Source organism: Manis javanica, chromosome 14, assembly GCF_040802235.1.
Source record: "Manis javanica isolate MJ-LG chromosome 14, MJ_LKY, whole genome shotgun sequence".
In the NCBI taxonomy this organism is placed as follows: domain Eukaryota; kingdom Metazoa; phylum Chordata; class Mammalia; order Pholidota; family Manidae; genus Manis; species Manis javanica.
This window is the reverse complement of record NC_133169.1, coordinates 10,412,617-10,438,254: the sequence shown is the minus strand read 5'-3', so window position 1 is coordinate 10,438,254 and position 25,638 is coordinate 10,412,617. Positions and strand designations below refer to the sequence as shown.

General features: G+C 37.7%; 2 protein-coding genes across 15 annotated transcripts in view; one reads left to right on the top strand and one right to left on the bottom strand.

The window, feature by feature from the left end:
• The window catches only part of ASH1L (ASH1 like histone lysine methyltransferase), a 217,948-nt gene extending 196,515 nt beyond the window's left edge, over positions 1 to 21,433 (bottom strand). For 3 of the 8 annotated variants that reach the window (XM_037016772.2, XM_073221365.1, XM_073221366.1), the window contains exons 1-2: positions 20,417 to 20,552; positions 8,880 to 9,029 (exon numbers count right to left, since the gene is read on the bottom strand). The gene's annotated coding sequence lies outside the window, so the exon portion shown is untranslated. Of the gene's footprint in view, positions 1 to 8,879; positions 9,030 to 20,416; positions 20,553 to 21,019; positions 21,082 to 21,302 lie in introns of those variants that run through there. The other 5 variants (XM_073221362.1, XM_073221361.1, XM_073221363.1 and 2 more) reach the window with 5 other exon arrangements.
• DAP3 (death associated protein 3) overlaps positions 18,631 to 25,638 on the top strand; it is a 31,844-nt gene continuing 24,836 nt past the window's right edge. Inside the window, exons 1-2 of one of the 7 annotated variants that reach the window (XM_037016782.2) lie at positions 21,409 to 21,540; positions 24,885 to 25,017. In XM_037016782.2, the coding sequence (XP_036872677.2) occupies positions 24,963 to 25,017 (55 nt within the window). In that variant the 5' untranslated portion in view covers positions 21,409 to 21,540; positions 24,885 to 24,962. Of the gene's footprint in view, positions 20,256 to 20,414; positions 20,548 to 21,404; positions 21,541 to 24,884; positions 25,018 to 25,638 lie in introns of those variants that run through there. The other 6 variants (XR_012124931.1, XM_073221386.1, XM_017676639.3 and 3 more) reach the window with 6 other exon arrangements.

The following is a 25,638-nucleotide window of genomic DNA, read 5'->3' as shown; positions in this document are numbered from 1 at the left end:
TTGGTTAGATTTATTCCTAGGTATTTTATTCTTTTTGATGCAATTGTGAATGGAATTGTTTTTCTGATTTCTCTTTCTATTGGTTCATTGTTAGTGTATAGGAAGGCTACAGATTTCTGTATGTTAATTTTGTATCCTGCAACTTTGCTGTATTCCGGTATCAGTTCTAGTAGTTTTGGGGTGGAGTCTTTAGGGTTTTTTATGTACAATATCATGTCGTCTGCAAACAGTGACAGTTTAACTTCTTCTTTACCAATCTGGATTCCTTGTATTTCTTTGTTTTGTCTGATTGCTGTGGCTAGGATCTCCAGGACTATGTTAAATAGCAGTGGGGAGAGTGCGCATCCCTGTCTAGTTCCCAATCTCAGAGGAAAAGCTTTCAGCTTCTCACTGTTCAGTATAATGTTGGCTGTGGGTTTATGATATATGGCCCTTATTATGTTGAGGTACTTGCCCTCTATTCCCATTTTGCTGAGAGTTTTTATCATGAATGGATGTTAAATTTTGTCAAATGCTTTTTCAGCAGCTATAGAGATGATCATGTGGTTTTTATCTTTCTTTTTGTTGATGTGGTGGATGATGTTGATGGATTTTCGAATGCTGTACCATCCTTGCATCCCTGGGATGAATCGCACTTGGTCAGGGTGTATGATCCTTTTAATATACTTTTGAATTCGGTTTGTTAATATTTTATTGAGTATTTTTGCATCTACATTCATCAGGGATATTGGTCTGTAATTTTCTTTTTTGGTGGGGTCTTTGCCTGGTTTTGGTATTAGGGTGATGTTGGCTTCATAGAATGAGTTTAGGAGTATTCCCTCCTCCTCTATTTTTTGGAAAACTTTAAGGAGAATGGGTATTATATCTTCTCTGTGTGTCTTATAAAATTCCAAGGTAAATCCGTCCGGCCCAGGGGTTTTGTTCTTGGGTAGTTTTTTGATTACCGTTTCAATTTCTTTGCTCATAATTGGTTTGTTTAACTTTTGTGTTTCTTCCTTGGTCAGTCTTGGAAGGTTGTATTTTTCTAGGAAGTTGTCCATTTCTTCTAGGTTTTCCAGCTTGTTGGCATATAGGTTTTCATAGTAGTCTTTAATAATTCTTTGTATTTCTGTGGAGTCTGTCATGATTTTTCCATTCACATTTCTGATTCTGTTGATTTGTGTTGATTCTCTTTTTCTCTTAATAAGTTTGGCTAGAGGCTTATCTATTTTGTTTATTTTCTCAAAGAACCAGCTCTTGGTTTCATTGATTTTTGCTATTGTTTTATTCTTCTCAATTTTGTTTATTTCTTCTCTGATCTTTATTATGTCCCACCTTCTGCTGACTTTAGGCCTCATTTGTTCTTCTTTTTCCAATTTCGATAATTGTGATGTTAGACTATTCATTTGGGATTGTTCTTGCTTCTTCAAGTGTGCTGGATTGCTATATACTTTCCTCTTAAGACTGCTTTCGCTGCATCCCACAGAAGTTGGGGCTTTGTGTTATTGTTGTCATTTGTTTCTATATATTCCTTGATCTCTATTTTAATTTGTTCGTTGATCCATTGATTATTTAGGAGCATGTTGTTAAGCCTCCATGTGTTTGTGAGCCTTTTTGTTTTCTTTGTACAATTTATTTTTAGTTTTATACCTTTGTGGTCTGAAAAATTGGTTGGTAGAATTTCAATATTTTGGATTTTGCTGAGGCTCTTTTTGTGGGCTAGTATGTGGTCTATTCTGGAGAATGTTCCATGTGCACTTGAGAAGAATGTATATCCTGTTGCTTTTGGATGTAGAGTTCTATAGATGTCTATTAGGTCCATCTGCTCTACTGTGTTGTTCAGTGCTTCCATGTCCTTACTTATTTTCTGCCTGGTGTATCTATCCTTTGGGGTGAGTGGTGTGTTGAAGTCTCCTAAAATGAATGCATTGCAGTCTATTTCCCCCTTTAGTTCTGTTAGTATTTGTTTCACATATGTTGGTGCTCCTGTGTTGGGTGCATATATATTTAGAATGGTTATATCATCTTGTTGGGCTGACCCCTTTATCATTATGTAGTATCCTTCTTTTTCTCTTGTTACTTTCTTTGTTTTGAAGTCTATTTTGTCTGATATTAGTACTGCAACCCCTGCTTTCTTCTCACTGTTGTTTGCCTGAAATATGTTTTTCCATCCCTTGACTTTTAGTCTGTACATGTCTTTGGGTTTGAGGTGAGTTTCTTGTAAGCAGCATATAGATGGGTCTTGCTTTTTTATCCATTCTATTACTCTGTGTCTTTTGATTGGTGCATTCAGTCCATTTACATTCAGGGTGACTATTGAAAGATATGTACTTATTGCCATTGCAGGCTTTAAATTCGTGGTTACCAAAGGTTCGAGGTTAGGCTCTTTAGTATCTTACTGCCTAACTTAGCTCGCTTATTGAGCTGTTATATACACTGTCTGGAGATTCTTTTCTTCTCTCCCTTCTTATTCCTCCTCCTCCATTCTTCATATGTTGGGTGTTTTGTTCTGTGCTCTTTCTAGGAGTGCTCCCATCTAGAGCAGTCTCTGTAAGATGCCCTGTAGAGGTGGTTTGTGGGAAGCAAATTCCCTCAGCTTTTGCTTGTCTGGGAATTGTTTAATCCCTCCATCATATTTAAATGATAGTCATGCTGGATACAGTATCCTTGGTTCAAGGCCCTTCTGTTTCATTGCATTAAATATATAATGCCATTCTTTTCTGGCCTGTAGGGTTTCTGTCAAGATGTCTGATGTTAGCCTGATGGGTTTTCCTTTACAGGTGACTTTTTTCTCTCTAGCTGCCTTTAAAACTCTTTCTTAGTCTTTGATCTTTGCCATTTTAATTATTATGTGTCTTGGTGTTGTCCTTGGATCCTTTCTGTTGGCGGTTCTGTGTATTTCCGTGGTCTGTTTGATTATTTCCTCCCCCAGTTTGGGCAAGTTTTCAGCAATTATTTCTTCCAAGATACTTTCCGTCCCTTTTCCTCTCTCTTCTTCTTCTGGTACCCCTATAATACGGATATTGTTCCTTTTGGATTGGTCACACAGTTCTCTTAATATTGTTTCATTCCTGGAGATCCTTTTCTCTCTCTCAATGTCACCTTCTATGCGTTCCTGTTCTCTGGTTTCAATTCCATCAATGGCCTCTTGCATCTTATCCATTCTGCTTATAAATCCTTCCAGGGTTTGTTTCATTTCTGTGATCTCCTTTCTGGCATCTGTGATCTCCCTCTGGACTTCATCCCATTTGTCTTACTTATTTCTCTGCATTTCTGTCAGCATGTTTATGATTTTTATTTTGAATTCTTTGTCAGGAAGACTGGTTAGGTCGGTCTCCTTCTCTGGTGTCTCTGTGATCTTGGTTTGCCTGTAATTTTGTCTTTTCATGGTTATAGGAATAGTATGTAGAGCTGGGACGGGTGACAGCTGGAAGAACTTCCCTTCTTGTTGGTTTGTGGCCTTCCTCTCCTGGGAGAACAGCGACCTCTAGTGGCTTGTGCTGGGCAGCTTCATGCAGACAAGGGCAAGCAGACAGGGCTTCTGCTTCCTGCCCAGCTGCTATGGAGTTTATCTCTGCTGTTGCTGTGGGCATGGCCTGGCTTGGGCAGCTGCTCCAAAGTGGTGGAGTCGCATTGGAGGGGGAGCAGCCGGGAGGCTATTTATCTCCGTAAGGGGCCTCTGTGTTCCCCCCTTTGCAAGGCGCTGGGTTCCTGCAGGTGTGGATGTGGTCTGGATGTTGTCCTGTGTCCTCTGGTCTTTATTCTAGGAAGAGTTGTCTTTGTTATATTTTCACAGATATATGTGGTTTTGGGAGGAGATTTCCGCTGCTCTACTCACGCCGCCATCTTGGCTCCCTGCGCTTTAATATTCTTATAGGGGATCATCAGAATATTTCATATTAGCTAAGTAACCACAGTACCACCAGTTGCTCGAGTCAGAAACCTGGCAGTCATCCTTGACTCTTTTCACTTCATTTCCTACCTTTAACCTAATACCAAAACTTTTGAGTACCATATAAGTAATTTCTTATTACATCCAGTTAATTACAGTGATATTGACTTTTTCCAAAAAACAACACCTGCTCAGTCTCTAGCAGTAGTCTTCTAATTTCTTTGCGTATCTACCTTGCTTTCCTCCAGTTCCTTCTTCAAGATGCAGCCAGGAAGATGATTTAAAACCCAATCTGATTACGTCATTTTCCTGTTTAAAACCTTTGGATGCTTTCATATTGGTGTTCACATATAAAAGTTCCCAGTCCTAGTCATAATTTATAACTTCAGATATGCAGTACAGTACAGTGCCTAAGGATACAAACACTGGATCCAGAATGTACAGGCTCAGATCCCAGTTCTGCTGTATTAATTTTGGGTAAGACACTCCATGCCTCAGTTCCCTCACCTGTGAATACAAACTGTTGTTAGGGTTTGATGAACAAATACTTAACAGGTACTTAGAACAGTACTTCACACATGTATCAGTGTTTACTTTTTGTTGTTACCTATCTGCCCCTACCTACTTCTAGCCTTACCATTTCCCACTCTGGTATGAGCAGAGCAGGGCAAGAAACAACTAAAAAAGCAAAAACTGATATACATGTGATATATATGCTCTATGTACTCTTCAGTTCTTCAAATGACTCTGTCTTCCCTCCTCCAGAACATACTTAATTATCTCTGACCAGAGCTCTTCTCCACCTCCTTCCTGTATGACTTCTACTTCTACTTTCCATCTCAACTTAAAGATTACTTCATCACGGAGACATTTCCTAACCCCCTAGAGCGAGGGAGAGTTCCCTTGTACGTGCTCAGGTAGCATACTGTTAAGTCTCTTTTAACATTCATCATAGTAGGAAGTTACATGCTTAATATCTGTATTTTCCATTAGACTATTTGTTTCATAAGAATCCTATCTGACTTATTCCCTGTTATACATGTAGCAAAGTGCCTGGAACATAAAAGGTATTCAATAAATATCTACTGACTAAATAAACATATATACATATTACTGTATTTTTATTCATGTATATAGATAAAAGAGAATAGACAAAACAAAAATAAAAATACTAAAAGAACTCAAGGAGAAGGCATTATAGCACAGAGAAGACAAGTTGTGACTCTATAGCATCTTACTATGCTGACGGACAGTGACTATAATGGGGTATGTGATAGGGACTTGATAATGGGGGGAATCTAGTAACCACAATGTTGCTCATGTGACTGTATATTAATGATACCACAATAAAAAAAAACTAAAGAACTGACATTTTCCTTTAAATATTATATAATCTTCTCATACTGCTTTTATAATTTAAAAAATTAGCACTATGTATATCACCATGTAATTTGCTCTCTAAAAGTAAAAGGGTAAGCAGTGTCCTAACTGGTTTAAGATGTGTTAAACCACTGAATCACTGATACTACATAAATCACTGAAATTCCAAAGCTAGAATAGCTTCATGAAATCACCAACAAAATTGGAACTACGGTCCTAAATAATTTATACGGCATAATTTATACAATATATAAACTATATTTACAAGACTGGACAAACTAACCTTTTTTACTCAACTAAAGAACAACCCTTCATTTAAAAGATGGTTACAATCACCACCAACAATCCCTTACTATCAAAGTACTAACCAATAAAGCTAGTTATTTTCATATTTATATACTATATATATTTCTTAAATTCCAAGATGTCACTGATTTTAAGAGGCTTCATGAATCATTTGACTACATTTCCAGGAGAAAAAATTTTTAAAACCACTGCCACATTACATGTATTAACAATTATGTTATTTACTATTTTTCAGAAACATTAAACTGGGAGGAAAGAATGTGTCTCATGACCAAAGATATACTCTATTATACCAGCAAACCACTTCTAGAAACAGGATAGTGAAATAGTGGACATAAATTAAAATTAGTAAGCCACAAGGGAAAAATACTCACAGAATACATTCCCAAAGTTAAGTCCTGAGGAAAAAATTAAATTCTTTGACTGTCAGACATATAATCTAATCAAATCTTACTTAGCTCTTGAGAAGCAAACTTAACACAGATCATATATATAACTTCAATTTGTCTTTTTAAAAAGATGGGATGGGACTATGGTTGCAAGGAATGTATAGGGACATTGATCTCTATCCCTGGGAAATTCTAACATAGCAACAGGAAAGAAGTAATAGTTACATCAGAAAGATTTTCCATTAACGAAATTACTACATTTTGACAACAGGGGCTATCAAATCAGGGCCAATGCACATGGTTGCACAGTTAGTTCTCTAAACAAAAGAGCCACTTCTAAGAGGGCACCATTCACATTATAAATAATTTTTCATAAAAATCTTCGGTGGAGAAATTGGAGTAGTTACGTAAGATGGTGCAGGAGCTTTGGAAGGCGGTCTGGCAGTTCCTCAAAAGGTTAAACAGAAACACCACACCATCAGGAAATTCCACTCCTGGGTATGTACACAAGTGAAATAAAAACATATGCCCACACACATAAAAACTTGTACACAATATTCACAGTGACATTATCCATACAATAGAATGCAATTCATCAGTAAAAAGTAATGATAAATGCTACAACACAACTTTGAACACACTATGTTAAATGAAAGAAGCCAATTCCAAAAGATAACATATTGTATGACTCTACTTACACGAAATGCCCAAAAAGGCAAATCTATAAAAAAAGTAAGTAGATTAGCAGTTACCAAGAGATAGGGGAGAAAGGGAATGCCTGGAATGGAGAGTCACTATTAACAGATACCAAGATGAAATGCTCTAAAATTAGATAGTGGTAATGACTGCATAAATATATGAATATACTGAAGATCACTGAAGTGTATACTTTAAATTAGTGAGCTGTACAGTACATGAATTGTATATCAATAAAGCCATTGAAAATTTTCTAGCAGATCAAAATAAAGTACCTTGTGGAAGAGATTTCTTTCCTACTCTGCGTAAAAACAGAGTATGTGTTAGTGACAGTCCTGGGAAAACTTTTTTCAATTAACAGATTTCAATATGGCAAGAAACTGAGTTATTTGATACATACTGCCTTAATTGACTATCCATTTGAAGAAAACAAAGTTAGACCCATTCTTTGCATTACATACAAAAATAATTTCCTCATGGATTTAAGAGCTTCATGCAAAAATAAAAGTACCTGTAGAATATTTGTGAATATTTCCATAGTATGGTAGAGAAATCTAGAGCAAATCAGGAAACTATAAGCCATAAAGGGAAATACTATAGATTTGATTACATAAAGGCATGATATATCTGTATGGTGAGACATTGTAAACAAAAGAAAAAAACAAGCAAGAAATTGGGAGAAAATACAATAAACACATAAAAAGATTAATCTCTAACATACAATGTTATTCAATAAACTAGTAAATAAGAAAAGACATACGAAGAGATATGCATAGGCAATTACAAAAGAGACAAATCAATTAGAAACATAAAAAGATGTACCACCTCACAAGTGGTCAAGGGGGTATGAGTTAAAACAAGATATTTTTCACTCATTAGTTTGGTTGAAATTTAAAAGATTAACAACTATACTAGGAAGATGTGAGAAAATAGGCACTAGTGGCCACCATCATTTGGAAAAGTATTTATATATCTTTAACAATCTTAAATGTTACATACTCTTTGACACTATTACAGAAAAATAAAAGCACTAATATAAAAGAGATTTATTACGGCACTCCTTGATGTGGTCACCAAAAAAGGAGGTAAACACACACACACACACACACACACATGCACACACACAGAGCCATGTCTGTTTTTAAGTAAAAAGGTAAGCAAGATCTCATATTTGTAAAGAGTAGGGAAAAAATGTATTTGTATGTATACAGATAGAAGTATGGATGATTATATACCAATTGACTGTACCTGTTACTTTAGGGGAAAAGGTTTGGAAGTAAAAGGGGAAAATTTTTATATTGTTTTTCTTGACCTATTAGAGAATTTGTATTAGTTTTATAACTAAACAAAAATCTAGTAAAATCATATTTTTTGAAGATTTGAAATATACATAGCTACCATATGCACACACCTCTCAAGATCTTGTTGTTGAGAGGTGTATGCTCTTATCTACATGAATTTAAGAAAACTAACCCAGTAAACTTCTGGACACTTTCTAACTTCACTATTCTAATACTTACTAGCTATTTTCTTAATACACTCCTCTCTCTATTTCCAATTTAATAAACTACCACCTACTACACACCTCTTTATGCTATTATTGTTATTTATTGCAGTAAGGAGACTTAACATGAGATCTAACAAAATTTTAAGTGCACAATACAGTACAATATTGTTGACTATCTGTACAATGCTGTACAATGCTCTAGAGCTTATTCATTTTGCCTGACTGGACATTTTGCCTGTTTATAAGTAATTCTCCATTTCCCCCACTCCCAACTATATACCTCTTAAATCTAGATCATCCTTTTTTTAAATAATAATAAAATAAGACAAATCAGACTTAATCAAAAATAAGAACTTCTGTTCATCAAGAGATAATACTCAGAGAGTGAAAAGGCAAGCCACACACTGGATGGTTTTTGCAGTGTATATATCTGAAAAAGGAACTGCATTCGGAATATATATTAACAGCAAGTACTTAAAAAGATGATGTCCAACAAGCACACAAAAAGATGCTCAGCCTCACCAGTCATCAGGGAAATGCAAATCAGTACCACAACAAAATACTATTAACCACCAGAATAACTAAAATGAAGAAGAATGACAACATCAAAGGTTGGTGAAGATGTGGAGCAATAACTGGCATACCTATACATTCTGGCAGAGTTATAAAATCATACAATCAATTTGGTAAACTATTTGGCAGTATTAACTAAAGATAAAAATTTGCTTACCCTGTGGCCCAGCAATTCCAGTCCTAGGTCTATGCCAAAGAGAAATGAGTGCATATTGTTCACCAAAAGAGGGGAGGTGGCCAGGTAAGGCTTCACAGCATCAACTTGAACTTTGTTTATCTCAGAAGATGTTCTCTAAGCAGCCAGGCACTGGGAGGAACATGAAAGTCATGGAGATGTAAGCGAACCATGTTTGGGAACGATGGCAGTACCAGATACCTAACACACAAGGTTAAGAGGCCCAGTGAGATGCAAAGCTGAAGAGGTAGGCAGGATCTTGAAAAGAGTGCTAAAGAGTCTGTTGCCAAGGGACATGGCCAGATTTTGATTTGATTTAGAAATTGCATACAGAGAGGTGTGTGGAGTGTAGCTAGGGAGGCTAGGTAACTGTAGGCAGGAAGCCCAGGTGGAGCACAGATACATGATCTTTACTTTGCTGTCATTTTACCAATACTGGAGAATAATTACTTTTCTTACACCCAGCCTGCCATTCTAACATCAGTATGTTGCTTTAGCTGATGATTCTCCAGAAAATACTGCATTACCAAAATGGTGAAGGGGAAAAAAGGTGGGCAGGTGACAGAAAGTCCAGCAAAGATTTACTTAAACCACCATCCAACCACCACTGTCCTTACATGAGTTTATTTCCATTTTTAAGAGCAATCTCTGCTGAAGAACAGATAAAGAATGCAACTATCATTCCATGACACTCATAATTAAGATGCTTATGAAACAAGGGCTATTGGCCTACAATCAAAATCATCTGTGAATTCCCAAAAATTACATACTAAAATTTTTATGTGCACTTTTTGGGAAAGGATACAAAGGCTTCATTATATTAATGGCCTTTGACTATGACTGCCACTGCCACCACGACCACCACCACCACCAGAGTTATGATCCTCTGTTTTTAAGGCTAGCTAAGGTAAAGTACAGAATGGATGACCATGAAACTAGGAAGTGGCGATTTTTAACCATCTAGTTTTAAGTCTCATAAGTTAATAGTTTTCAGATTTTTGTGGAGCAGATTCATCTAGAAATACGCGTAGAGGCTTATCGGAATCTCAAATCACACTACTATCTTACACATCTCAATTCCACTTAAGATCACCTCTAAATTGTCCCAAAATTTATGGTAGTGTTTTAAGGACACCATTACCTGTAAGAGAACTGGCTCTTGAATGTACACAACTGATGATTCTGACTTTGACTTGGGAAAAAGAAATCATACATGATAAGGACCCTTAATTTTCTGGTGATGTCTATAAATAGCAACCAAAGTTCAGATAAACCCTGGGGATTAAGTTATTACTAGAAATGTTTCCCCTCAATGTCTGGAATTAATTTCACTTCTTGCACTGACAATGTCCAAATCTACCAGCCTTTTAGGCATAGTGCCAATTCAACAGATGGACTCTACATTTTCTTAATGGTAGAGGTGGACTGGCAAGTGTGAAGTCATGTACTGAAGCAAGAGAGTATCTGTTTCATGCATTAGCTAAGGGATTTCTGATCGGTTTTTAAATCAACAACAATAATATGTGTGACTGCCTTTACTATTATTTCTACTCTTTTCAGTTTCTAACATCTAAAATACATTTAAATAGATTCTTACCCAAACCTAGAAAACACATCCCACTATGCACAGTATGTCAACCTAAACAGTATTAAGCCCCTAACATTTACAAGTGTTAGATGCTAAACATGTATTCTAGGATATTAGATACGTTCACTCCTTACATCCACAGTTGAAAAGCCACCTTCCTTAAAAGAAGGTTTAACAATGCCCAATGAAAGACTAAATAATAAATTGGAAGGCAGCTTGGTATCACTCCTACTGTGTAAATTTTCAAAGCTAGAAATGGTTACTGTGTTAATGAATAAGGGGTTTCATGTATTTTGAGACTTCATTCATTATTTTTTAAACTTGTATTTATTTGTTTTAATCTTATATTGTACTCCACAATATATCTTTTTTATACCTAAAAAAGATAATGATCATTCTGGTCATCTTTTCAGAGTAATCAAGTAGAAACAGGCACTTTAGTTCTTAATTTCATATAAAATGAGGGTCCGATCTCAGTAACACAAAGCTATTTAAGAGATAAAAATTATATTTGCTCATCAACCATTCTGATTTTTTTTATTTCTGTCTTGATTAGTTAGTACTTGTTATGCTTTCTTAGGAAGGTATTGTCCCTAAAATTATGAAAATTTTCTTTCAGCCTTGGCATTCTCGATTAAATCCAGTGTCCAGATAACCCCACAAATCAGTCCAAAAACTCCATCTCTTCTCTGTCTACACTCACTCTCCAGGTTCTCCCTCTCATCAAGCCTCATGGCTCTAAAGAGCTACTCTGCACTGATCAACTCCCAAATTTGTATTGCCCCGAACTCAGGACTATACATCCAATATATCAACTAGAAACATTTAATAGAAAATTCAAAGTCAGTACCCAAACCAATTCTTAATCTCTGCACTCATGCAACCTGCTTCTCCCAGTGTTCCTCATTTTAGTAAATGGTATCCAACTGTTGAGACCATCCTGGGGTCATTCTTGACTGCCCTTTTACCCAGACCCCACATCCAATCCAAGTTATCACCCCTACTAACTTCAAAATATATCCCAAATCCATCTCCCAGAAAACACCTTAGGTTCAACTCAGAGTCGTCTCTTGCTTCAAATATCACAATGGCCTCCAGCCTGGTTGCATCACTCCTGCAGTTCAAAATGTGTATACTAGATCAAGTCACTTCCCTATGTAAAACTTTCCAATAACTTCCTATCAAACTTAGAATAAAACCTAGATACTTAGTCAAGTCTTATAAGTCATTACATTACCACCTCCTCTAACTACTTCCTGTTATTCTTCCCTACCTTGTTTACTCTATTCCAGCCGTTTACTATTTCTCAAACACACCAAACACACTACTGCCTCAGAACTTATACGTTCATGACCCAAACGGCTGTACGGGGTCCTTCATATCATTCAGATCTCTGCTCAAGTATCACTGCCTCAGAGCACTTCCCTAATCATCTAACATCCCCTTACCTTGCTTACATTTCCTATACAACACTTATCACTGAAATGCTGTGATACCGTATCCATTTATTTAATATCTATCTTCCTTGCTAGAAAGTAAGCACCATGAGAGAAGTGAGTTTTGACTGTTTTATTCACTACTATATCCTCTGGGATGAGAACAGTACTTGGCATAAAATAAGTACACAATTAATACTTGAATGAAAGAATGAATATTCTTTCTTTTAAAAGGCACAGGAGGCAGAAGGCTGGTTTTTCCTACCAATATCCCCTAGGACTAACTATCCCATGGACTGCCTGGATAAAACAGGCACACAATAAAGATTCCTAAAGACAAAGAGATTTCTGACCTAGAATTGATTTGCTTTGGCATAAAATAATCAAATTCCAAGACACTCCTTAAGAAATCTCTGCTATACCTTAAGAACAAAAGTCTTATTTGAATCACATGTACTATGACAGCAGCAGTATGTTACAGCATACTGAAAGCTCTTATCCTGGAAAAGGAAAAGAAAAGGAAAAGAAAATGCCCAAGGACCTTACTTTGTTAGGCAATGTATCCTAGTACCTGGCACATAGTAAGCACTCAATAAATACACATTGGTCTTGTTTCTGAATCACATGAGGTATGTTTAGTTTAAAGAGATGGGTTCTCCTTTAGAAGAATACACTGGGCTTCTAAAAAAATCAAAGAAAATACTGGACAACTTTAAAAGAACTGCCATAACTAAGCCTAATTCAGTTCAAAGACTTAAGGTTCTCCACCCTAAAAAGTTCACATAGTAAGATACATTTCTGTTCATTTTGGAGACAAATCCTCGATTAGGTAAGAAGGTAAAAAGAAGCCAAAAAAAAAGTCTAGCTTGGAGTTAAGTGGGAAAAAACAAAAGCAGAATTCACATGTGAGGGAAATAAGATAAAATGAGAATTAGAAAAAATATATACATATGTAGGTTGTTTATATACACTTTCAAAATGTATTTTGTATATATTAACCTCATATAGGAAATATATATAAGGGAGCTCATTTGCTTTAATGAAAAAAGTTCTTTTTAGGAAACAAAAAAAATAACTAATAGTAATAGCAAATCTTTATTATGCATTATGCTAAGCACTTTACATGTACTAACTCATACAAAAATTCCAATAACCTTTTGCTGTAAATATTACCATTTTACAGTCAAGGAAACCAAAGACCATTAAGTATTTTGCTAAAGATTATATAGTCAGTAAGTAGCAAAACTGGAATCTGAGCTTAATCAATCTGATTTCAGAGTCCATGATCTTTATCACTATTTGGGATTTTCAACAAATTGTGGGAAAACAGACCAGTGCGGAGGCTGGGAAATTTATTCACTATTAAGAAAAGCAATTACATATTAAAAAAAAAATTTGGCTAGATACCTATTATAATCAAGGCCTGATTAACTAAAATGCTGAAGGAGTACAATGTATTCTAGTAAAATTTTTCTGAATAAAACATAACCAATTTTCTTGGTTTTAATCTTTCTTAGAAATTACCTTTATCTGTAACAATATACTAATTTGTCTAAGTAGAGTGTATTGAAGAGAGTTCATCTTTATTTCGTTGATCTCTTAAGTACAAAAGCCAACCTTACATAGTACTGAAGATACAGGAAATCACAGGAGAATGGGTGGAAAGTATATTGACCCAAGTACAGTCCCCTAAACTCATTCAATGTTATATTTATTTTCATACCTTTACAGATGATCTTTCTCTACCTAGAATGGCCCCTCTGAGTCTTACTGAATAATTCATACTTATTTTATAAAAGTTTGCTCTTCCCATTAGTAGCAAGCCACCTGTATCTTTTCCTTTCTCCCCAGAGATTTAAGAACTTTCTCCCCCCTCTACCTAGGAGAAATGTATCATATTGTATATTGTAATATGTTAATATACTGTTCTTCTTACTAGATTCACAACTCTCTAGAATAAGCATTGAAAAAATGTTGGTTGAATAATTAATGAAGGAACAGAAGTACTTGTTAAATTGAATTAAATTCTGACTTTGTTCTACATTTAGTTGAGGTTTTTTCCCTTAAGCACACACACAAATATAAGATTAACTTATATTTCTAACTCACTGAGTTCAAGGTGATTGTTCTTTTTATTTGATATGAGTCTGCATCTAAACTTTAACTTTCCAACCTCTGTTATTTAGCTTGATGGAATCTCTACTTATTTGAGATGTATATACTCCAATCTTCTTTGAAGACCTTTATACTATGTATAATATTGTTTTACCCAGTAATTATTATATGAGATTGATACACTCCCCATTATCTCAAATGTCAGGGTTAGCTGTGACAATCTAAAATATCTCTCCATTCAGCCCTGTTAGACTTATGCTAGTAAATATTTAAACTCCAGAGCTTTCATTTTCAACAGTGCTGAATTTAAGATACCTTATCAAAAGGAATGTCTCCTCCACATTTTAAATGTAATTTATAACAAGAAGCCATAATATAGCTGTTTATAAACTGACACACTCTCCACCTGTGGTCTTAGAACAAATAAACTGAATGAGAAGAACAATTTGGTATCAAGGTGGAAAAGACAGAATAAAATGTAAAACAAGATTAAGTCAAAGATCCATGATTTGTTTACTATGGGACTATAACATAAGATATAACTAAAGATCAATCAACCAAATTTTCACTAATGATGCAATTCACATTCATCTGAGTTATAACTGTCTACCTTTTGTGAAAGGAAAAGATATATTTTAATTCTACTTTTTAGCAGCCACTTCAAATCTCTATACTCTGATTCATCTTTGTAACTCAATAGGAATATTTACCTTTTTTTTTTTTTAATTTGTCCACTCAACAAGATAATCATGCTCTGTAACATGGTTTATATTTAGCAACTTAAGCAACAGTATGGATTTTCAAATGTCCACAACTAGAATTTCAAAATTCAAAACAAACGCATTTCATCCTCTTTACCATGGTAAATTGATTTTAGACCAATTTCACCTCTGTTCAACATCATCAGTATCATCTGATTTCCTTGTGATAACTGGATCAAGTTAGAAAACCAAGAGGAACTAAGAGAACTAAATGTTTTAAGGATCTTGTCACTATGACAAGAAACACAAACAAAAAAACTGTGAAAGACATATTATTTCTCACTTGTGCATTGTGCTTTTGAAAAAAGCTGATAAGCTTTTCTGGCAAACATAGGAACTAACTGCATTTTTCAATGCAAACCTCTAAAGCAATGAGATGAATTTCTATTAGCTCATTTCCTCTTCGTTTACAGAAAGAATCCCTTATTGACAGATAATATAGATTACAAGTATTTAATATAAAGAGTAGTAGCAGTCTTCTGATACTTTATTTAAAAAGTTCTATAAACATAACTATGAAGAAATAAATTCCCATTTAATAGTAAAAAGAATGTATACACTGAAGTATTTATGGAAGAAGTGATATAAAGTCTGAAAGATTTGCTCCAAAATAAGCAGAGGGTAAGGAGGCAGAGAAGGCTAGTAGATGGGGATATAGTGTGATAACTAGGTGTTGGTAACTGTTGAAGCTGGATGTTGAGCACATAAAAACTCATTATATATTATATCTCTTCATTTCTATATGTTTGAAATTCTCCAGTCTAAAAGTGAGCAAAATTAAATGAAAAAATACATATATACAATCCTATCAACTTGCATGTCCAAAAGCAAATGACTACACACTAAAGAAAACAAAAACAATTACCACTAAAAGTAAAACTTACAGATTCTTCAAACAAAAGAAACGGAATGAAATTCCTCAATGAAGGAAATACAACTCTGAAATAGCAATAAGGTTATTAAGTTTCTGTCATCATTGGAATACATAATTTATTAATTATGTTGTGTCAACAGCACTCTGCCATTAACACCCCCAGTGAGGCAGTCACTAAAAAAGGGATTTCTAAAACATGAAATGTAAGATTGACAGTTATCATTAAATAAGATAAGTATGAAAATCTAACCTCTCCATACAAAAGAACATACACAAAAAAATCACAAGTAATTTAAAGGAAAATAATGAAAAGAAAAAAAACTAGCAATACAGCTCAAAACAAAACAAATTATTTTCATTTCCTTCTCTTACGGCAGACAGGTTTAAGATAGCTCATGGTTCTGGAAAGGCTGCCACCTCACAGCAGACTTCAGTAAAGTTGTATTATATTTAAAAGACTCAAGTTAACACATAACTCAAATAGCAATATGAAATTATTTAACTGAAGATGTACCATCTACAGATATGATAAAACTTGTCCACTGCATGCAGGCAGATCATTTTTCGGCAGAAATGAATGTGGCCAATTCTTTATTCATTAGGCATGGAAGAAGACTTAGAATAAAGCCTTAAGTGGTTCTAATACTGTAAAGACACAGTGCCTAGCAAGATATAGTTATGCTTCATATTTTAGAATATAACTCAAAAGTAGAACAAGAAAATAGCTTTTCACTCTTTATCCTTAAAGATCTTGAATAATTTGTGATTATTACAAGCATTTTTTATTGAGGTATAGTTGATATACATTATACTGGTTTCAGATGTACAATGTAGTGATTTGACAATTATAATCACTAAATGTCCACAATAAGTGTAGTTGGCATCTGTCAACATGAAAAGATAACACAAATATTATTGACTATACTCCCTGTGCTGTACTTTTATCCTTGTGACTATTTTATAATCAGAAGTTCCTATCTCTTTATCTACTTTACCTATTTTGCTCATCCATCCACCCCTTCCCTTACAGCAACCACCAGTCTATCCTTTGTTTATGAATCTACTTGTTTTGTTGGTTCATTTGTTTTGCATTGTAGAATCTACATATAAGTGAAATCATATAGTATTTGTCTATTATTCACTTAGGATAATGTTCTCTAGGTCCATCCATGTTGTCCCAATGGCAAGATCTCATTTCTTTTTATGGCTGAGGAATATTCCATTGTATATATGTACAACGCCTTCTTTATCCATTCACCTATCAATGGGACATTTAGTTTGCTTTCTGTGTCTTGGCAATTGTAAACAATGCTGTGATAAACAGGGGTGCACATATCTTTTCAAATTAGTGATTTTGTTTTCTTCAGGTAAATTCCCAGAAGTGGAATTACTGGGTCATATGGTATTTCTATTTTTAATTTTCTGAGAGCCCTCCATACTGCTTTCCATCGTAGTTGCACCAATTTACATTCCCACCAGTGTACAAGCATTCCTTTTTCTCCGCATTCTCACCAACAGTTATTATTTTACTTATTGATTGATTGATACTAGCTATTCTGATACGAGGTGGTATCTCATTGCGGTTTTGATTTACAAGGATTATTTTTTTGAATTGTGAAATATACATACGAGACTATATATACACATACCTATATACACACTACATATATTATATGATGTTATTAAAAACCTTATGAACCAACTACCCAACTTAAAAATTAGAGAAAACATTAAACTTTTCACAAATTTATACATTCTTCTACAGAGGCTATGACAATAAAGAAAAGAGAGACCATTTTTCTTAAGATCTCTCCAATACTTTACTGAATCCTATAACCTGTCCTATTAAAACATCTTTCTCAAGTTCTTGTTCCTTTTAAAATGCAGTGATTATTTTTAATTTACAGTACCTGATTCATGGGTAGTCTGTCATACAGCTACTGGATTTTACCCTAGAAGTGTTTCGAGATGCATGTATGTGCAAAAAAGACATTAAAACCTTCTTACATAAACTCACTACAGAAATACATCCAAAACAAGATGAGGAATGCAACCAATGATTGCTTCCTTTTCAAACCAGAGAGTTCCTTCATCCCAAAACATCAAATGACAACAAAACACATTTTGTTGCTACAAAGTTGTATACAGGTTGTGAAGACTTTATAGCTTCCTAAGAATAATGGCAAAAACTCCCTGCAGTTAAGTCAAGAAACTCAATTTCTAGGACTATGCTTCCCTCTTCCTTGCCCCTTTGAAAACCCCTACCAAACTACAATTCATAGCTTCAACTGGATCAGAATCTCTTCAAGGACAGAGGTTATATATTATTCATCTTTGTGTCCCTGCACTGAATTAACTCAATAATGTTATAAATAAGGTAAATTCCAGGAAATGAGCTTCAAAACACCTGAGTCCCAAGGCAAAACTAGAAAGAGATGAGTTTGAAAACAAAAAGATAATGAAAAAGAATAAAGAAAATATACAGAATACAAAACATGGATCTCAAAGTTCTGTCAGCATGCTCAAATATACTGTCACAGAATCTTTCATCTTAATCTCATACCAACAACTCCGCCCCAAAATATATTTTTAAAAAGGCTTTCAAATGAGACCTGAATATAAATTGGTTCTACTTCATTACAATTTTTCCTAAAATTATATGCATATTTGTATGATTGTGCTTATGCTCATTTTCTACAGTGAGGATCTTTCATTCGATTCTCAGAAGGATAAGTAACCCAAAAAAACTTTAAGAACCACTAATCTAGCATATCAAAAACATTTCATTTTCCAAAGAAATATACAGTTAAGTTGGCTTAGTTCAAGTATTCTTCCCTCATATTCAAAGAAGGAATCCTCACTACAAAATTAGTCTTTTGAAGAATTCCTTCAGTCCAGCCAAAAAATTCCAATACCTATAGGCACACATATACCAACAATTCCCAGATCCCGAAAACAAGTTTACTCATAAATGCCAAAAAAGGAACACTGTATCACAAACTGACCATCCTGTTAGATTCTTAAATATGTAACTTGTATCTTTCCATATTAAGATATCTGGAAGATCTAAATTCCTTCCAAACAACACACTCTTTAGGAAGGTTTCTTCGTTTCAATTCCACAATGACTTTTCTGCCTTTCTCAATCCATATCACTGTCAAGACAAGGTCCCTCTATGCACCCAGGCTGTTTTGATAGGGTCACCTTGATTATTCTCACACCAAGGCAGGGACCCTTTATTGAGTAGTTACTCAGTAACTATTTGTTGAATGAATGAAAGAAGATCCTTCCTCCGACAGATTTAAAGTTAAGCTGTCAGCCCTCATACAGCTACTCTGGTACAAGCTAAACTATGAAAGATATCCCTCCCTTAAATACACAAGCTAAAGTATCAGAAATGCTCTGGAGGAAGCTCCACAAACAATACATAATAAAGTCAAGGATACTCATTTCATATAGGCCAACCTGGCAAGGATAATCTATGCTCCATATAAATGTTTGTCACAATTGATCTCTATCGAATTCAACCCAAATAGTCATATATGCCTCTATTTTTCCAGTAAATTCATATCTGCCTGACGAACACCTCCTGAGGCACTAGGATATAGTGTATATACTACTGGATGAGTAGTCAAAATCTCTGAGCAAGAGTCCCAACTTTGGCGCCAATTTAACGTGTGACCTTGGAAAAATTATCTCTTTATGCCTCAATGTCCTGGTTTGTAATCTGAGAGAAGACATTTTCATAGATTTGGGGTCACAAAGAAACTTAAAGAATATTCTGAAAAATACAAGTTTTATCCTATTGCAAAGTGTTAATATTTTTTTTTTAAAGCTCAACAAAAAGGCCATCCATTTTTTATACCCCCATAGTAATTGTTCTGTTAAAGTCGTCCTGGGCCTTCACATTTACACAATTCACTCTATTAAGAGGAACAAACTATTCTAAAGACCAAAACTGACTATGACAACTTTCTCCCATCCCTGACCACACCACATATGTGCTATGTTGTCTAACATACTGACAAGACTTCTCTTTCCCAGCAAGTAATAAGGGGCTCCCGATTCCTAAAACACACACATATCGGGCCAGGAGGGAACATCCCAAGTTATATTTTAAAAATAAGCTAACTTTTGAGGGGAACTCCATTACACTTATACAAATACAAGCAAACTCTTTCGGAACACTTTCCTTCCTTGCATATACACACAAACACAGCCGCTATACACCAACAGACCATCTGTCTTTTAGACCAAAAACATGTCTTTCCATATACAAACTAACCAGTAACATTTATTAAACTTAAAACCCTGAGATCATTCTATCGTTCCCACATCCCAGTTCAGGGTTTTGGAGACACCACAGTCCTGACCACACAAGTAAGCCACCCTCAGAGATCATCAACAGACACAAACTGGACTATGGGGATGGATGCTCCAACCGTGCCTACACAGCACACCAACTAACCTGTCAAGGGGCGCAGCCGACTCCGCCTCCACTCGCTCACTTTCCCGCCCCCGCCCCCAAGCCCGGAGCCCGCCTGTCAGGGACACCCCTTCACCCCCGCCAGGAGGGACTTCCCGGTAAGCTCAGGATCCCCTTCTATCCCCTCCCCTCCCCCATCCTTACCACCGCTCTCCCGGAGGTCCAGGTCCGGGAGATGACAGCAGCTCCCGGGGAGCCAAGGGCTGAGCCGCTGAGGGAGTACTTAGGCCCGAAGGCCTCTCCAGGCGCCTCTACTCACCGTGTCAGAGGCCGAGGCCGAGAGAGATGAGAGTGCAGGGAAGTGGGGAAGAGGGGGCGGCCGCCACCCGGCTCCTCCGCTTCCCCTGGTCCACGGCGGATCCCTCCCGCTTGTCAGGAGGCGGCCAGCGGGTGAGCTGACGGGCGGAAATGCGAGAGAGGAGAAGGGAAAGGCGCGGGGCTAAGCGGGGGAAACTGAGGGGAGGCGGGTCCCGCAACCGAGACGGGGATCGTCTCCCCCTCCGCAAAGCGAACCCAAAATGGCGGCGGGAGCGGCGGCGGCAGAGCGGCGGCGGCGGCAGCTCCTAGGGAGGGAGGGAGCGAAGGGCGCCGCGTGCCCCCCCCACCTCCCACTCCTCCCTCCTCGCGTTCTCCCCCGCTGTCCTCCCCCCTCACCCGACTCGGGCGGCGAAGCGCGCACGCCCGCCCGCACGCGCCAGAGTGTATCTGGGCTCGCAGCTCGCTGCTCCCTCCAACCACCGCCTGCGGCCGCCTTGCGCGCCCACCAACTCGCACGCGCTCGCTTAGAGGCGCCTCCTCGCACGGTCCCCCACTTTCCCTTGGCCCATGTCCCGCCGGCCGTGGCGCGGGCCTTCACGCGTACCTTCCGCGGCGCGAGCCCAAGCCGCTCCTCCACCTCGTCTTTCCTCCCCCCCCTTCCCCGCCCCCACTGCTACCAACCGCCGCCACGGCCGCCGCCGTCTCCTCCTCCCCCGCCCCCCCATACCCCCCACCCCTCGAGCTTGCGCCTCCCACAATCCCCCCCGCGAGACTGTTCCATTCGTAACGGCGGCAGGAGCGGGAGAGAAAAGGACGGGCCGAGGGGGCACGCTTGCCGCTGTGACTGGAATTACGCGAGTGGCGAACAGAGGCCGAAGACTACCTACCTCCCTGGCGTCGGCGCCGGCGCCGCAGCTCGCTTCCACCCTCCTCCCCGCCACGGGCCGCGGTCAGCAGATCAGGGACGCCTAGCGCCCCTCCGCGGGCGGGTGGTTGGAGGCCGCGGCGGCTGCGCGTTGAGCAGCTTCCTGCCGTCCGCCCCGAGCCCGCTTCTCTGGAGCGGGAAGAGCGCGGTGGAGCCGGCGCCTGACCGTGTCTGCCGTCAGACCTGGTCCGCGACTCCTGGTGAGGGAATGAACTGGCTCGGGGGTTGTACCCAGGAGGGAAAGGAGCGCGGCTCTGAGCCTCCATGAGGGAGGGAGGGAGGCCAGTAGGGCCGCGACCCTCCTTAGGCGGCTTCGTCTCGGCTCTGTGTCGCGGACCTGGGACTCAAGGAAGAACCAGCGCAGTAGTCTGCCTTTTTTTCCTTTCTTCTCTATTTTCTTTTTTAAACCGTGGTTAGGTTTTCTCGAATTCCACACTTCTGTCGATACGCGATGATGTTTTTGGGCACTTTTACACATTCCTCATGGATGGATGGACCATTCGTGTTCAACCTCGTTTAGGCAGCATATAGTTCTAGTCTAGTCCTACGCTTCTGTCTGTGTCTTTCAGAAAGTTATTTTTCTTAATTCCTTATTAACATAAACGAAAACCTGGGCAGAAAAATTAGTGAACCCCAAATTGGCCTGCACTGTTGCTACGTGAAGTGATAAGATAATGTATGTAAGGGAGAATCAGCTCGTAGTCACAGGGAAAGCGCAGAGTATTCCGTTGTTCACAGTACTGTTGATAAGGTTTGTGGGTGTTCCTGATGGTTTACGACCTAGTCTTCCAAATCACTAATAAAACAATGCAAAAGTAAGCCCATTAGATTTCTGTGGTTACTGATAGTTGTTTCTCAAAACTGCCCGAACGTTTACTTTTTCTTTGTTAAATTTAGGAAAGCTGTGGACTGTTAAGATCCACAGATAATCTCAACGTATATTTAACCTAGTAGTTTTTATTTTCATCCAAAGATAAAGCAGAATTAGAGGAGGGATTTAACCTGGGTTTCCTTTTCCATTACATCTATGGATTTCTAGGTATCTAGGGAACAGTTTGAAATTCACTGTTAGATTGATCCCAAAAGCCTATTCAAGCTCCAAAGTTAAGTGGACATTCCTAAATTCTCGCCTTATAATATTCCAGGGTTTGTTTGCTTGTGTTTTCAAGGTAAAGGAAATCAGCCTTAATTACGTCACTATATATTTGCTTTCCTAATGGGTGCTTAAGTCCCACCTCTTTCATGGAGCCCCTTTAGGTATACATAAATATATATTTAATTTTGTCATATGCAAGTACGTTACTTTACCAACAATGTTTAAATTTGAGGGCAGGGACTATAACGTTGCTTTTTATGTTCTTTTATAGTTTAGTGCAAGGCTAGTCATGGAAATGTTGAAACAAATGTTAGATACTTAAAACATGAGAAGGGAAAGAAAACATTTTCAGAATACAATGCAAGGAGAATGTATTCCTATTTAATCGTTATAATAAACATTTATACTTTGAGATAGATCAACTTATCCCCACTTTAGAGATAAGAAGCCTGAGGCTTAGATATCCAGTATTTTTATCTTTGGACTTTAGCCTGTCTTAAAAATCTAAGTTTTTACACTATACCCCATTGCCTTCGTTTTTGTATCATTAATATAGAATCACATGAGCAACATTGTGGTTACTAAATTACCCCCATTATCAAATCCCCACCACATACGCCATTACAGTCACTGTCCATCAGTGTAGTAAGATGGTATAGAGTCACTACTTGTCTTCTCTGTGCTATACTGCCTTCCCCGTGCCCCCACCCCATGTTATGTGTGCTAATTGTAATGCCCCTTATTCCCCTTCTCCCTCCCTTCCCACCTACCCTCCCCAGTTCCTTTCCCTTTGGCAACTGTCAGTCCATTCTTGGGTTCTGTGAATCTGCTGCTGTTTTGTTCATTCAGTTTTTGCTTTGTTCTTATGCTCCACAGATGAGTGAAATCATTTGGTACTTGTCTTTCTCTGCCTGGCTTATTTCACTGAGCATAATACCCTCTAGCTCCATCCATGTTGTTGCAAATCGTAGGATTTGTTTTCTTCTTATGGCTGAATAATATTCCATTGTGTATATGTACCACATCTTCTTTATCCATTTATCTACTGATGGTCACTTAGGTTTCTTCCATTTCTTGGCTACTGTAAATAGTGCTGCAGAAAAACTTAGGGGTGCATATGTCTTTTTGAAACTGGAATCCTACATTCCTGGGGTAAATTCCTAGAAGTGGAATTCCTGGGTCAAATGGTATTTCTATTTTTAGTTCTTTGAGGAATCTCCATACTGCTTTCCACAATGATTGAACTAGTTTACATTCCCACCAGCAGTATAGGAGGGTTCCCCTTTCTCCACATCCTTGCCAGCATTTGTTGTTCCTAGTCTTTTTTGATGTTGGCTATCCTAATTGGTGTGAGGTGATATCTCATTGTGGTTTTAATTTGCGTTTCCCTGAAAGCTAGCAATGTGGAGCATCTTTTCATGTGCCTGTTGGCCATCTGAATTTCTTCTTTGGAGAAGGGTCTGTTCATATCCTCTGCCCATTTTTTAATAGGGTTATTTGCTTTTTGGGTGTTGAGGTGTGAGTTCTTTATATGTTTTGGATGTTAACCCCTTGTCAGACATGTCATTTACAAATATATTCTCCCATACTGTAGGATGCCTTTTTGTTCTGCTGATGGTGTCCTTTGCTGTACAGAAGCTTTTTAGCTTGATGTAGTCCCATTTGTTCATTTTTGCTTTTGTTTCCCCTGCCCGAGGAGATGCGTTCGGGAAAAAGTTACTCATGTTTATATTCAAGAGATTTTTGCCCATATTTTCTTCTAAGAGTTTTATGGTTTCATGACTTACATTCAGGTCTTTGATGCATTTTGAGTTTACTTTTGTGTATGGGGTTAGACAAAAATCCAGCTTCATTCTCTTACATGTAGCTGTCCAGTTTTGCCAACACCAGCTGTTGAAGAGGCTGTCATTTCCCCATTGTATATCCATGGCTCCTTTATTGTATATTAATTGACCATATATGCTTGGGTTTATATCTGGGCTCTCTAGTCTGTTCCATTGGTCTATGGGTCTCTTCTTGTGTCAGTACCAAATTGTCTTGATTACTGTGGCTTTGTAGTAGAGCTTGAAGTCGGGGAGCGTAATCCCTCCCACTTTATTCTTCCTCAGGATTGCTTCGGCTATCTGGGGTCTTTTGTGGTTCCATATGGATTTTAGAACTATTTGCTCTAGTTCGTTGAAGAATGCTATTGGTATTTTGATAGGGATTGCATTGAATCTGTAGATCCCATTGCCTTTTATTAAGATGTCTAACCAGCAACATAATTACATACACTACAAAGAACACTTTTAGTGGAATGCCACCACATCAGTATGTAAAGAAAGTTCCTTACTTATGATCTCTCTGTTCAACTAGCTTTCAGTAATTGCACTGTTTCATGAATTGCCAACTAAGTATAGACAAGTAAGATAGTATTCTGTTCTTTTGTGTATCCCCATTGCCTACCAGAGACTGAAATATATTAACTGCTCAATAAAATGGCCTTACTGAATGAATGAACCCTGAATTATTTGAACCAAGGATGATATGAAAGACAATAATAGCTCCCCCAAAGATGTCCATGTCCTAATCCCTGGAACCTGTGAGTATGTTCTGTTACATGGCAAGAGGAAATTAAAGACTCAGGTAGAATTAAGATGGTGAATCACCTAACCTTTAATTCAGAGACTATCCTGTATTATCTTGTGACCTACTGTAATTACAAAAGTTCTGAAAAGATGAAAGAGGGAAACAGAAGAATAGGTATCAGTGTGATGGACTATGACAAAGACTTGGCCAGCAATTGCAGCCTTTGAAAATGAAAGAGTAACCTCTTAAAACTTGGAAAAGTCAAGAAAACAGATTCTCTACTACAGCCTCTAGAAAGAACTCTGCAGACACTGATTTTGTACTTCTAAACCACAGAACTCTAAGATGACAAAATTGTGTTGTTCCATGCCACTAAATTTGTAGTAACTTGTTACAGCACCAATAGGAAACTAATACAGAAAGGGAGCGAAATCATGACCTCCAAAGTACTCTGCCTTGGATTGTGCTTTAATTTAAATGAGGCTGTGATTTAACTGAAACTTTTCTTTAAGCAAACTAATAGTTATTCAACAAAGCTGCCTAGATTTGCAGTATTTCCCTCCTGCTCTGCTTCTCCTGGCATCCATCCTTAGGCTGTAAATAGGCGGCTGGGCTCTGTGACTGCTGTACAGCA